The sequence below is a fragment of the Mastigoproctus giganteus genome, chromosome 7, assembly GCF_048544385.1.
Source record: "Mastigoproctus giganteus isolate SK-2022 chromosome 7, ASM4854438v1, whole genome shotgun sequence".
In the NCBI taxonomy this organism is placed as follows: Eukaryota; Metazoa; Arthropoda; class Arachnida; order Uropygi; family Thelyphonidae; genus Mastigoproctus; species Mastigoproctus giganteus.
The window spans coordinates 172,244,476-172,256,644 of NC_143581.1; the positions used below are offsets into that span (position 1 = coordinate 172,244,476).

At 39.8% G+C, this 12,169-nt stretch overlaps 1 protein-coding gene across 1 annotated transcript in view; it reads right to left on the reverse strand.

The window, feature by feature from the left end:
- The window catches only part of Edc3 (Enhancer of mRNA-decapping protein 3), a 169,191-nt gene that overhangs the window by 104,876 nt on the left and 52,146 nt on the right, over positions 1 to 12,169 (reverse strand). Inside the window, exon 3 of the mRNA XM_090378479.1 lies at positions 11,963 to 12,141. Within this exon, the coding sequence (XP_090234605.1) occupies positions 11,963 to 12,141 (179 nt within the window). The remainder of the gene's footprint in view (positions 1 to 11,962; positions 12,142 to 12,169) is intronic.

Below are 12,169 nucleotides of genomic sequence, written 5' to 3' on the forward strand. Positions count from 1 at the left end.
AGCAACTAAGCAAACCCTTAGCCATAATTATGAGAGCATCCTTGGATTCAGGGGAGGTCCCCACGGACTGGAGATGTGCAAATGTATCCCCAATTCACAAAGGGGGATCGAAGAGTGACACGAGTAATTACAGACCAGTTAGTTTAACTTCTGTTACGGGTAAAATAATGGAGTCACTGGTTAAAGATGCATTGCAGAATCATCTAGACAAGACTGCAGCAATAATTCAGACACAGCATGAGTTTGTTAAGGGAAACTCTTGTCTGACAAATTTGATAGGATATTATGATGTGGTTACAAAGGAACTGGATGCAAAAAATAATTTTGATATCATATATTTGGATTTCAGGAAAGCTTTTGACACTGTTGCTCATGGAGAATATTGTACAAATTGGAGCAGAATGGTATTAAGGGTAAGTTGCTAAAATGGATAAAAGGATGGTTAAGTGGGAGAAGACAGAGGGTGGTAATTAATGGGTCCTGCTCTTCATGGATTAATGTTATTAGTGGAGTCCCACAGAGTTTGGTGTTAGGTCCACTGTTTTGTATATTTATCAATGATATTGATGAAGGTATATCAGGCTTAATGTCAAAGTTTGCAGATGATACAAAGGTTGGCAGGGTTGTTAATGACAGTAATGGCAATGTGCTACTGCAACAGGATCTATATAATTCAAATGGGCTAAGAAGTGGAAACTGAAGTTTAACCTTGACAAATGCAAAGTACTGCATATGGGTAGAAGTAACCCCAGAGAAACGTACCAACTGTGTGGTACTACACTTAAGGTGACACAAAATGAAAAAGACCTGGGAGTAATTGTGCAGTCAGATATGAAGTTTTCTGAGCAATGCAGACAGGCTGCCAGGGCAGGTCATGGGGTTTTGTCAATGATATATAGGAATTTTGCTAGCAGGGAGAAGGAGGTGATTGTCCCTCTGTATAAGGCAATGGTCAGGCCATGCCTTGAGTACTGCGTACAGGTCTGGAGACCTCATTTTAGGAAGGATGTAGATTTACTTGAGCGTGTACAGAGAAGGGAAACAAGATTGGTGAGGGGAATGAAGGGATCCTCTTACCAAGACAGGCTTAAGTTCTGCAAATTGCAGTGGCTGGAGACTAGGCACCTGCGCGGTGATCTGATTGAAGTATATAAGGCCTTGAATGGGTTGAGCACGCTGAATTCTGATGGGATCCTTCCACTTGTTCAGATTACGAACCTAAGGGGGCATAAATTCAAATTAAGAAAAGACAGATATAGAATAGATGTGCGGAAATTTGCCTTTAGCCAGTGGGTGGTTAATTGCTGGAACAAACTTCCATCTGTCGTTGTGGAAGTTGACAGGTTAAGGAGAAACTGGACAGGCATTTGGAGGGAATGGTGTGATTTTTTTTTTTTTTTTTTTGGCTGATGCTGCATAAGCTCATACACTTGCTTTCTTGCATCACATGCCACTACTACTACTACTACTACCATACACACATTCCTGCTCTGGTAAGTGACTGTGTTACCAGTGTCAGTGCAGCCATAGGTAAACACTTTAAAAATATCATTGCCAACGATATCTGAAAGTACAGCACAGACACTGTCTTTAACCAGATGCCACTCTGCTAGCACTAGGTCAGATGAGTGTGACTGCATGCACTGAAAACATATTAGATAATATTAAAATTATGACACTGTCACAGATGGCACTGATGTAATATGGATCAATGCAAGAGCTTGCACTTGAACATCAAGCAACACAGTGGCAAACCCCAAGGCAGAATGCGCTGGTTCCAAAGGAACTAGTTGTTGTAGGTTACTCTATTGTCAGGAAACCAGGGAACATATTGTGCAAAAAGAATAGATGGAACAGGACCAGGGTATGTCTGCCAGGGGCAAAGATTGATGACATTGTAGAGCAGATATCATCTTCTAAGGGCCAAAGGGTGATATTCTTATAAACGTTAGCACTAAAGGAGACCGGCGGAATTACTTAACAAGTATAAGTCAATGCTGAAAAAAAGCCGTGTTTTAGGGCCGAATTTGAAAGTGTCTGCAATTCTGCCCAGACACGATAGGAGGGAGTATATGATGAGAGCCTTGTCGATCAATTCGGCCCTGGAGAGATTATGCAAGGCTCAAGGGGTCGAATTTTTTTCAGCCTGGTCTGTGCTTGCTAACAGGAGAGACTGCTTCTACAGGGATGGGATACACTTAAATAGCAAGGGTGCAAGAATATTTGCTGATGCTATCGAGGCAGAGTTAGGTGGGTCGGAAAACTGCTAGCTTGGGGGGGGGATACACGGACCAATAGATTAACAGTAGCCGCTGGCAGAGGTAAAAGTGATTCTTGCAGTACTTCTATTGAAATGCAATTGAGCAGCAGCCTGGAAAGCAAGGTAATGGGGATTTCCAGGACTTCTGGAAGTCATAGTGGAACAAGTAAATACATGGGCTGTGTTAGGGTAACTAAGAGTAGAAACAGGTGCATGTATACTTGCATGTACACCAATGCTAGGAGTATAGTTAATAAATTCGATGAGCTTGAAGTGCTAGTCAAGACATTAAAGGCAGATATTGTTGGGATATCAGACACATGGTTTCACACGAATATAAGCAGTGCAGAACTGGAATTTGGGGAGTACAGAAAGGATAGACAGGACAGAAAGGGAGGAGGGGTTATGCTGTTAGTTAAGAAACACATAAAATCTAAGGAAGTGCATCCAATTGATGTTGGTGTACAATGCAATGTTGAGTCTGTTTGGTGTGACATAAGCACTGGAAAAGGAAAAATGAGAGTAGGTGTGTGTTATAGGCCAAATGAATCTGATGAGTATAATGAGCAATTGTGCAGAGAAATAGAGTGGGCCAGTAAATCAGAGTGTCTTATAATGAGGGATTTTAAATTCCTAAAGATTGACTGGAATTTGTGGGTTGGTCACTCACACACTAGAAAGGCTTTTGTAGATTTATTGGATGAATGTTTTCTACAGCAGCATGTTCGGGAGGCAACTAGAGGGAGTAATACCCTTAATCTGATTATCAGCAGTGATTGTTCATGCATCATGAATCTGCAGATAAAGGAACCACTAGGTGGAAGTGATCACAGTGTGCTGAAGTGGGATTTACTCAAAGAGGTAACTACCATCAGGGGTAAAGGGAAGGGTTTTTGCTTTCGTAAAGGTGACTACGGTGGTCTGAGACAGTATTTCAATTCTGTACGGTGGGACCAACTGATGATGTTACCAACACCAAATTCAAAATGGGAAGCATTCAAAGAACTTATCTTGGAAGCTACTAGGCTTTACATAACTAAGAAATATTGTTCAAGATTTAGGCCTAAATGGATGTCAGATTAACTAATTAGACATGTGACAGAGAAGAAAAATGCATGGGATACTTTAAATTAACACGTGACACAGAAGCCTATGATAGATACAAGCTGGTCTGTAACCAAGTTACAATGGAGGTAAGGCAGGCAAAGGCAGATTACGAGAAATCTTTGGCAAAGGATGTAAAGAAAAACAGCAAAGCGTTCTTTACTTATGTAAACTCTAGAAGGAAGGGGATGAATCAGATTGGTCCACTTGATATCGATGGTTCAACTGTTGATGATCCTGCTCAGGTAGCTAACAAACTAAATGAATATTTTGAATATACATTCACACATGAGGAGTTATTCACGGAGTGAAATGCCAGAGGTGTATTCAACTCTAGCAGTAAGCTAGATAATCTTGTAATAACTGAGAGTAAAGTGGAAGAGAAATTGTTTAAGATAAACACAAGAAAGGCACCTGGGGTGGATGGGATCTATCCAGTTATATTAAAGGAGATGGCATAGGAAGTAAGCAAACCCATAACCATAATTATGAGAGCTTCCCTGGACTCAGGGGAGGTACCCATGGACTGGAGATGTGCAAATGTGACCCCAATTCACAAAGGAGGATCAAAGGGAGACACAGGTAATTACAGACCTGTTAGTTTAACATCTGTTCCAGGGAAATTAATGGAGGCACTGGTTAAAGAAGCATTGCAGGATCATCTAGACAAGACTTCAGTTATAGCTTGGACACAGCATGGTTTTGTTAAGGGGAAGTGTTGTCTGACTAATTTGATTGGATACTATGATGTAGTCACAAAGGAACTGGATGCAAAGAATAACTTTGATATTATATATTTGGATCTTAGAAAGGCCTTGATACTGTTGCACATGGAAGACTGCTGCCCAAATTGGAGCAGTGTGGCACTGGAGGCAAATTGCTGCTATGGATAAAGGGATGGTTGAGTGGGAGAAGACAGAAAGAGGTAATCAATGGACACTGCTCTTCGTGGATTAATGTTATTAGTGAAGTCCCCCAGGGTTAAGTGTTGGGGCCATTGTTGTTTTCTGTATTTATAAATGATATTAATGATGGTATATCAGGCTTAATGTCCAAGTTTGCAGATGATACGAAGGTTGGCAGGGTTGTCAAGGACACTACTGACACTATGCTGCTGCAACAGGATCTGGAAAGGTTGAGCAGATGGGCTGAGAGGTGGCAAATGAAGTTTAACATTGACAAATGTAAAGTACTACATATGGGAAACAGCAACCCCAGAGCAATGTATCAACTCTGTGGTACTACACTGACAGTGGTAGAGAATGAAATGGACCTGGGGGTGGTTGTGCAGGCAGATATGAAGTTCTCTGAGCAGTGCAGACGAGCTGCAAGAGTAGCTCATAGTATATTGTCAATGATATACAGGAATTTTTCTAGCAGGGATAAGGAGGTGATTATTCCCTTGTATAAGGCAATGGTCAGGCCACAACTAGAGGACTATATACTGGTCTGGAGGCCTCATTTCAAGAAGGATATAGAACTGCTGGAACGAGTACAGAGAAGGGCAACAAGATTAGTGAATGGAACAAAGGGGTGCTCTTACGAAGAAAGGCTTAAGTTTTGCAAATTACAGTGTCTGGAAACTAGGCACCGGCGAGGTGATCTGATAGAGGTGTACAAAGCCTTGAATGGTTTGAGCATGCTCGATGATGATGGGATTCTGCCTCTTGCTCAGAATAATCACCTGTTAGGACATAAATTCAAATTCAGGAAAGACAGATGTAGGATAGATGTGCGGAAATTTGCCTTTAGCCAGTGGGTGGTTGGTTGGTGGAACAGACTTCCATCCCTTGCCGTGGAATTTGATAGCCTAAATAAATTTAAGGCTCAGCTGGACAGGTATTTCGAACGAATGGAGGGGTGAAGTGGAATTTTTTTTTTTTTTTTTTTGGCTGATGCTGCATAAGCTTGCTTTCTTGCATCGTATGCCTCTGCTAATGCTAATGCTAATTCCTCCCATACAATTATCGTCCCATGCACAATGGGATGATCTGTGAGATTTCTTTTCGTCCATTCCTCAGTCGGATTACTGTTTCAAAACTTCTTATGTCAACATTTGCTCATATTTAATTCTCCTCTCATGTAATTCTCAGATGTAATTCTTCTCTTTAGCTTGGCGAATTATAGCCTTAGTTGCTAATGCGCCAATAAAATCCAAACCAAACCAATCTTCTCTTTGGAAAGAGTAGTCTTTCTAAAGTAATGGAGAAATCAATTAACCATCAACTCTTAAACTACCTAGAAACCTTCTGTCTGATCAATGATCACCAGTATGGATTCCGTCAGTGTCGATCCATTGGTGATATTCTGGCTTATGTTACCCATTTATGGACAAATTCAATGGAAAAGTTGGGTGAAACACAAGCAGTTGCTCTTGACATCTGAAAGGCTTTCGATCATGTTTGGCATAAAGGTCTTCAAAACAAGCTTCCATCTTATGGTTTGCCAACTGTTTTTTGTAATTGGTTATCCAGTTTTCTCTCAGATCACTCACTGAGGGTGATGGTAGATGGCTCTCTGTCTTCTAACTTCTCCACTAATGTTGGTGTCCCCCAAGGTTCAGTTCTTTCCCCCACTCTTTTTCTCTTGTATATTAATGACCTTCTTCCATTGAATGGAAATCCTATCCATAGTTTTGGAGATGATAGCACACTGCATTCCACTTTCCATTTTGAGAAACCTTGCCCTGCTGAATCAGCTTAACTTCTCCAATATTCGCTACCAATTCCTTAAATGCCAGGCAATTCTCCAGTGGGGCAAAAACAACTTAGTTGATTTGAATCCTTCCAAAACTCAGTCTTGTCTTATATCTCACAAAAAGGAACCTTCTGCCCCTATGCTTATCTTTGGTGACACTTGGATTTCTAGGCAAAATGATATATCTCTTTTGGGGATTACCCTGACTTCTAAACTCTCTTGGCACAAGCACATTACAAATATTGCTTTGTGTGCATTTAAAAACTTAGTTTTCTCTTTGGCTCTCAGCGTTACTTTTCTTTCAAACAGCTGTTCACTCTGAACAAATCGCAAATCTGCCATATCATGGAATATTGTTCCCACATCTGGGGCAGTGCCCACAAAACCTCTCTCAGGCTTCTAGATTCCATTCAGAAGAGAGCAGTTAGATTAATTAATGACTCCTCTCTAACAGAGTCACTCCACTTGCTGTCTCATACATGTTGTGTTTCTGCTGCATGCCTTTTCTACAGATAATTCCATGGGTACTGTTCTTCTGAACTGGCTTCTATAATTCCCACTCTCTCATTCAAAACAGTCTGAACATGTGCCGCCACCAGCCAAAATCCATTTACTGTCCAAATTCAAACTCACAGAACCAACTTTTCATCTTCCTCGTTTATTCATTCAACTGCCGTTTTCTGGAACAACCTTCCTTCATACGTATTTCCTGAAAAATTACAATCTACAGAAGTTCAAGTCTAATGTCAACAAATATCTTCTTTAGTCTTCTCAACCTCCAACCCAAGCACAGTACTAAGTAATATAGGTTCTAATACCTCTCATGTTTGGCGTTTTCACAAAAAAAAAAAAGGCCACCCCAGGCTCCCACTACTCAATAACCCCGGATCCAGGATAAAAGCTTGGCATTATCCTATTGGCTAATGGAATTAACCACTCACCTACAAATTAACTGCTGGCAGCACCTCTTGCCTGTATGCACATCAGGTTTCTGGGAGCTTCGGCAAGAATAGTCTGTCAGTAGGTAAGAATTAAATCTCTTTTGTATTTACCTTGGATTTCCTGTTTTTTATTGTAATTCAAAACTTAAGAATCATAATTTGTAATACTGATAGTTGTAACTGTAATTGTAATATTGGTAATTATAATGGTAAAAATTTGGTAATTGTAATATTGGTAATTGTAACTATAATATTCTAAAATATTCAAAATTTGTAACTTTTTCTGTTTTATTAGACCATGCGCCCCATAGCATGGTCTTGAATTTGAAAGTGTCTGCAATTCTGCCCAGATACGATAGGAGGGAGTATATGTTGAGAGCCTTGTCGATCAATTCGGCCCTGGAAAGATTGTGCAAGGCTCAAGGGGTAGAATTTTTTTCAGCCTGGACTGTACTTGTTAACAGGAGAGATTGCTTTTACAGGGATGGGATACACTTAAATAGAAAGGGTGCAAGAATATTTGCTGATGCTATCGAGGCAGTGTTAGGTGGGTCGGAAAACTGCTAGCTTGGGGGGAGACAAAGACCAATAGATTGACAGTAGCCACTGGCAGAGGTGAAAGAGATTCTTGCACTGCTTCTATTAGAATGAGCAGAAGCCTGAAAAACAAGATGCATGATATTTCAGAGACTGCTGGGAGCCATTGCGGTACAAGTAAACACATGGGTTGTGTTAGGGTAGCTAAGAATAGAAACAGGTGCAGGTATACTTGCGTGTACACCAATGCTAGGAGTTTAGTAAATAAATTTGATGAATTTGAGGTATTGCTCAAAACATCAAAGGCAGATATTGTTGGGATATCAGAGACGTGGTGTCACACAGATATAAGGGATGCAGAACTGGAATTTGGGGAGTACAACGTCTACAGAAAGGACAGACAGGATAGGAAGGGGGGAGGGGTTATGCTATTAGTTAAGAAACACATAAAAACCAAGGAAGTGAAGCCAGTCGACATCACTGGACAGTGCAGTGTTGAGTCAGTTTGGTGTGACATAAGCATTGGGAGATCAAAATTGAGAGTAGGAGTGTGCTATAGGCCTAATGACTCTGATGAGTATAATAAGGAACTGTACAGGGAAATAGAGTGGGCCAGTAAATCAGAGAGTCTTATAATGGGAGATTTTAATTTCCCAGATATTGACTGGAATTTGGGGGCTGGTCACTCACACACTAGCAGGGCTTTTGTGGATTTATTGGATGATTGTTTTCTACATCAGCATGTTCGGGAAGCAACTAGAGGCAGTAATACTCTTGATTTGATTATCAGCAGTGATTCTTCATGCATTAAGAATCTGCAGATAAATGAACCACTAGGTGGCAGTGACCACAGTGTGCTGAAGTGGGATTTACTCAAAGAGGTAACTACCATTAGGGGTAAAGGAAAGGGTTATTGCTTCCGTAAAGGCGACTACAATGGACTGAGACAGTATTTAAATTCTATACAGTGGGACCAACTGATGATGTTACCAACAGCAAATTCAAAATGGGAAGCATTCAAAGAATTAATCTTGGAAGCTACTAGGCTTTACATAACAACTAAGAAATATTGTTCAAGGTTTAGGCCAAAATGGATGTCAGATGAACTAATGAGGCATATGGCAGAGAAGAAGAATGCATGGGATACTTACAAATTAACACATGACACAGAAGCCTATGATAGATACAAGTTGATATGCAACCAAGTTACAAAGGAGGTTAGGCAGGCGAAGGCAGATTACGAGAAATCCTTGGCAAGGGATGCAAAGAAAAACAGCAAAGAGTTCTTTACTTATGTAAACTCTAGAAGGAAGGGGACGAATCAGATTGGTCCACTTGATATTGATGGGTCAACTGTTGATGACCCTGCTCAGGTAGCTAACAAACTAAATGAATATTTTGCATTGCCATTCACACATGAGGAGTTATTCAGCGAGGGGAATGCCAGAGGTGTATTCAACTCTAGCAGTAAGCTACAGAATCTTGAAATAACTGGTAGTAAAGTGGAGAAGAAACTGTTGAAGATAAACACAAGAAAGGCACCCGGGGTGGATGGGATCTATCCAGTTATATTAAAGGAGGCAGCAAAGGAAGTAAGCAAACCCTTAGCCATAATTATGAGAGCTTCCTTGGACTCAGGGGAGGTACCCATAGACTGGAAATGTGCAAATGTGACCCCAATTCACAAAGGAGGATCAAAGGCTGACACAAGTAATTATAGACCTGTGAGCTTAACTTCTGTTCCAGGAAAGTTAATGGAGGCACTGCAGGATCGTTTAGACAAGACTTCAGTTATAGCTCGGACACAGCATGGTTTTGTTAAGGGGAAGTCTTGCCTGACCAATTTGATTGGATATTATGATGCAGTCACAAAAGAACTGGATGCAGGGAATAGCTTTGATATTATATACTTGGATCTTAGAAAGGCTTTTGATACTGTTGCACATGGAAGACTGCTAGACAAATTGGAGCAGTGTGGCATTGTAGGCAAATTGCTGCTATGGATAAAGGGGTGGTTGAGGGGGAGAAGACAGAGAGTGGTAATCAATGGACACTGCTCATCGTGGACTAATGTTATTAGTGGAGTCCCTCAGGGCTCAGTGTTGGGTCCATTATTGTTTTCTGTATTTATAAATGATATTGATGATGGTATATCAAGCTTAATGTCCAAGTTTGCAGACGATACAAAGGTTGGCAGGGTTGTCAAGGACACTACTGACACTATGCTGCTGCAACAGGATCTGGAAAGGTTGAGCAGATGGGCTGAGAGGTGGCAAATGAAGTTTAACATTGACAAATGTAAAGTACTACACATGGGAAACAGCAACCCCAGAGCAACGTATCAACTCTGTTGTACTACACTGACAGTGGTAGAGAATGAAAGGGACTTGGGGGTGGTTGTGCAGGCAGATATGAAGTTCTCTGAGCAGTGCAGACGGGCTGCAAGAGTAGCTCATGGAGTATTTTCAATGATATACAGGAATTTTTCCAGCAGGGATAAGGAGGTGATTATTCCCTTGTATAAGGCAATGGTCAGGCCACACCTAGAGTACTGTATACAGGTCTGGAGGCCTCATTTCAAGAAGGATGTAGAGCTGCTGGAACGAGTACAGAGAAGGGCAACAAGATTAGTGAATGGAACAAAGGGGTACTCTTACGAAGAAAGGCTTAAGTTTTGCAAATTACAGTGTCTGGAGACTAGGCACCAGCGAGGTGATCTGATATAGGTGTATAAAGCCTTGAATGGTTTGAGCATGCTCAATGCTGATGGGATTCTTCCTCTAGCTCAGAATAATCACCTGAGAGGGCATAAATTCAAATTGAGGAAGGACAGATGTAGGATAGACGTGCGGAAATTTGCCTTTAGCCAGCGGGTGGTTGGTTGGTGGAACAGACTTCCATCCCTTGTGGTGGAGGTTGATAGCCTAAATAAGTTTAAGGCTCAGCTGGACAGGTATTTTGAACGAACAGAGGTGTGAAGTGGAAGTGGGTTTTTTTTTGTTTTTTTTTTTGGCTGATGCTGCATAAGCTTGCTTTCTTGCATCAAATGCCTCTACAAATGCTAATGCTAATGCTAATGATTGGTATCGGTAAGATACCCGAATCCGAAACGTCACTTTAATGTAATGTAGGCAAACAGCCTAATAAACTATATTTATATAATATCGGTGTAGGTACGCCATAGATAACTCTTAAGAATCTACTATGGTAGTGGTTTCTTAAGAGTTATCTATGGTGTATCTACACCAATGTTATATAGATATTAAACTCTTACTCTTAACGTATTATGCCTTGTGCATTTAGTTATTTTTAAATAAACTATATTATTAATTTCATATGGTATAAGAGTGGTATTAATATAATAATAACAAATTGGTTGCTAAAGTGCATGAAAATATTATTTTGATCAGGGAATAACCATCCAGGAAATTGTTCACAAGCTGGGAATCTTCTTTAGATTGTGCCAGATGATTCTGACTCAAAACCTTGCCATGCATTCAGTATCAGTTTAAATTTATCCAAATTGTTGAATCAAGACCAAAAGATTCACCTTCAAGAAATCTGCAAGGAGCGAAAAAGAAGGGTGGAAATGAACCCATGTTATCAATTGCATTGTTACCAATGATGAAACATGGATGTTCAACTATATGACTCCTAAAAGTAAATTTTCCACTAAATGAAGGAGTTGCCAAATAGTCCCTACAAAAAATAAAAAAAAAAAAACAGGTTCAGTAAAATGTGAAAACATGGAAACAGTAGTCCTTGTTTGTCTGTTTTTTTTTTTTTCAACATTCAAGGTTGTTCATTATGGTCAGACAGTAAATTGAAATTGAAATTGATTCAATTGAAAGTAAAAAGTCAAGAGGAAATACCATTACTGTTTGAAAATAGTGATTGCTTTCTCCATCACAACAATGTACATGACACTGCACTCTCTGTTCAAAAATTTTGACCTAAAAAACATTTCTGGAGTATCTCACCTAACATATTCACCTTGCCTTGCCCCATATGATTTTTTCTCTTCTGCAAATAAAAATGAAACTGAAAACATAAATATTTTATGACATTTCAACCATCTAACAGAATATGACAGCAGAATTCAACCAGCTCTCAGCTGAAAACATCCAGCAAGGCTTCCAGAAGTAGCTGGAATGTTGGGCCATTTGCATATCATATAGGTAAACTACATTTAAGGGGATTGTTTACAAAAATATTGTATGTACCCTAATTTTTTTTTTAGAAAAATAAAGTTAGAACTTTTTGATCAGATACTGTATATTACAGAGTTTGATTTTCAATGAAATCCTCAATCACACACATTTCATGAAACGTCCTTTCCCAACACACTGCAACTACCTACACGTTAAATCTAAATGTTTTATATCTGGAAGTGCATGTAAAATGAACAAAATATATTATTTACCAGATTTCTTCTTGAAGGAATCTTCTTTTATAGGTGATCCTCTATACTGACAACTGTTTGAAACATTTAATTCATCAAATACTGAGTCTCCCAGCTGGTCACCAACAGTACAAACATCTGAAGATTTTTCCAGCTCATTTGTTGTTTTAAGAATTTTTAAGTCTTTAATATCGCGAGCACTATAAGAAATAACATAAAATATAAAAA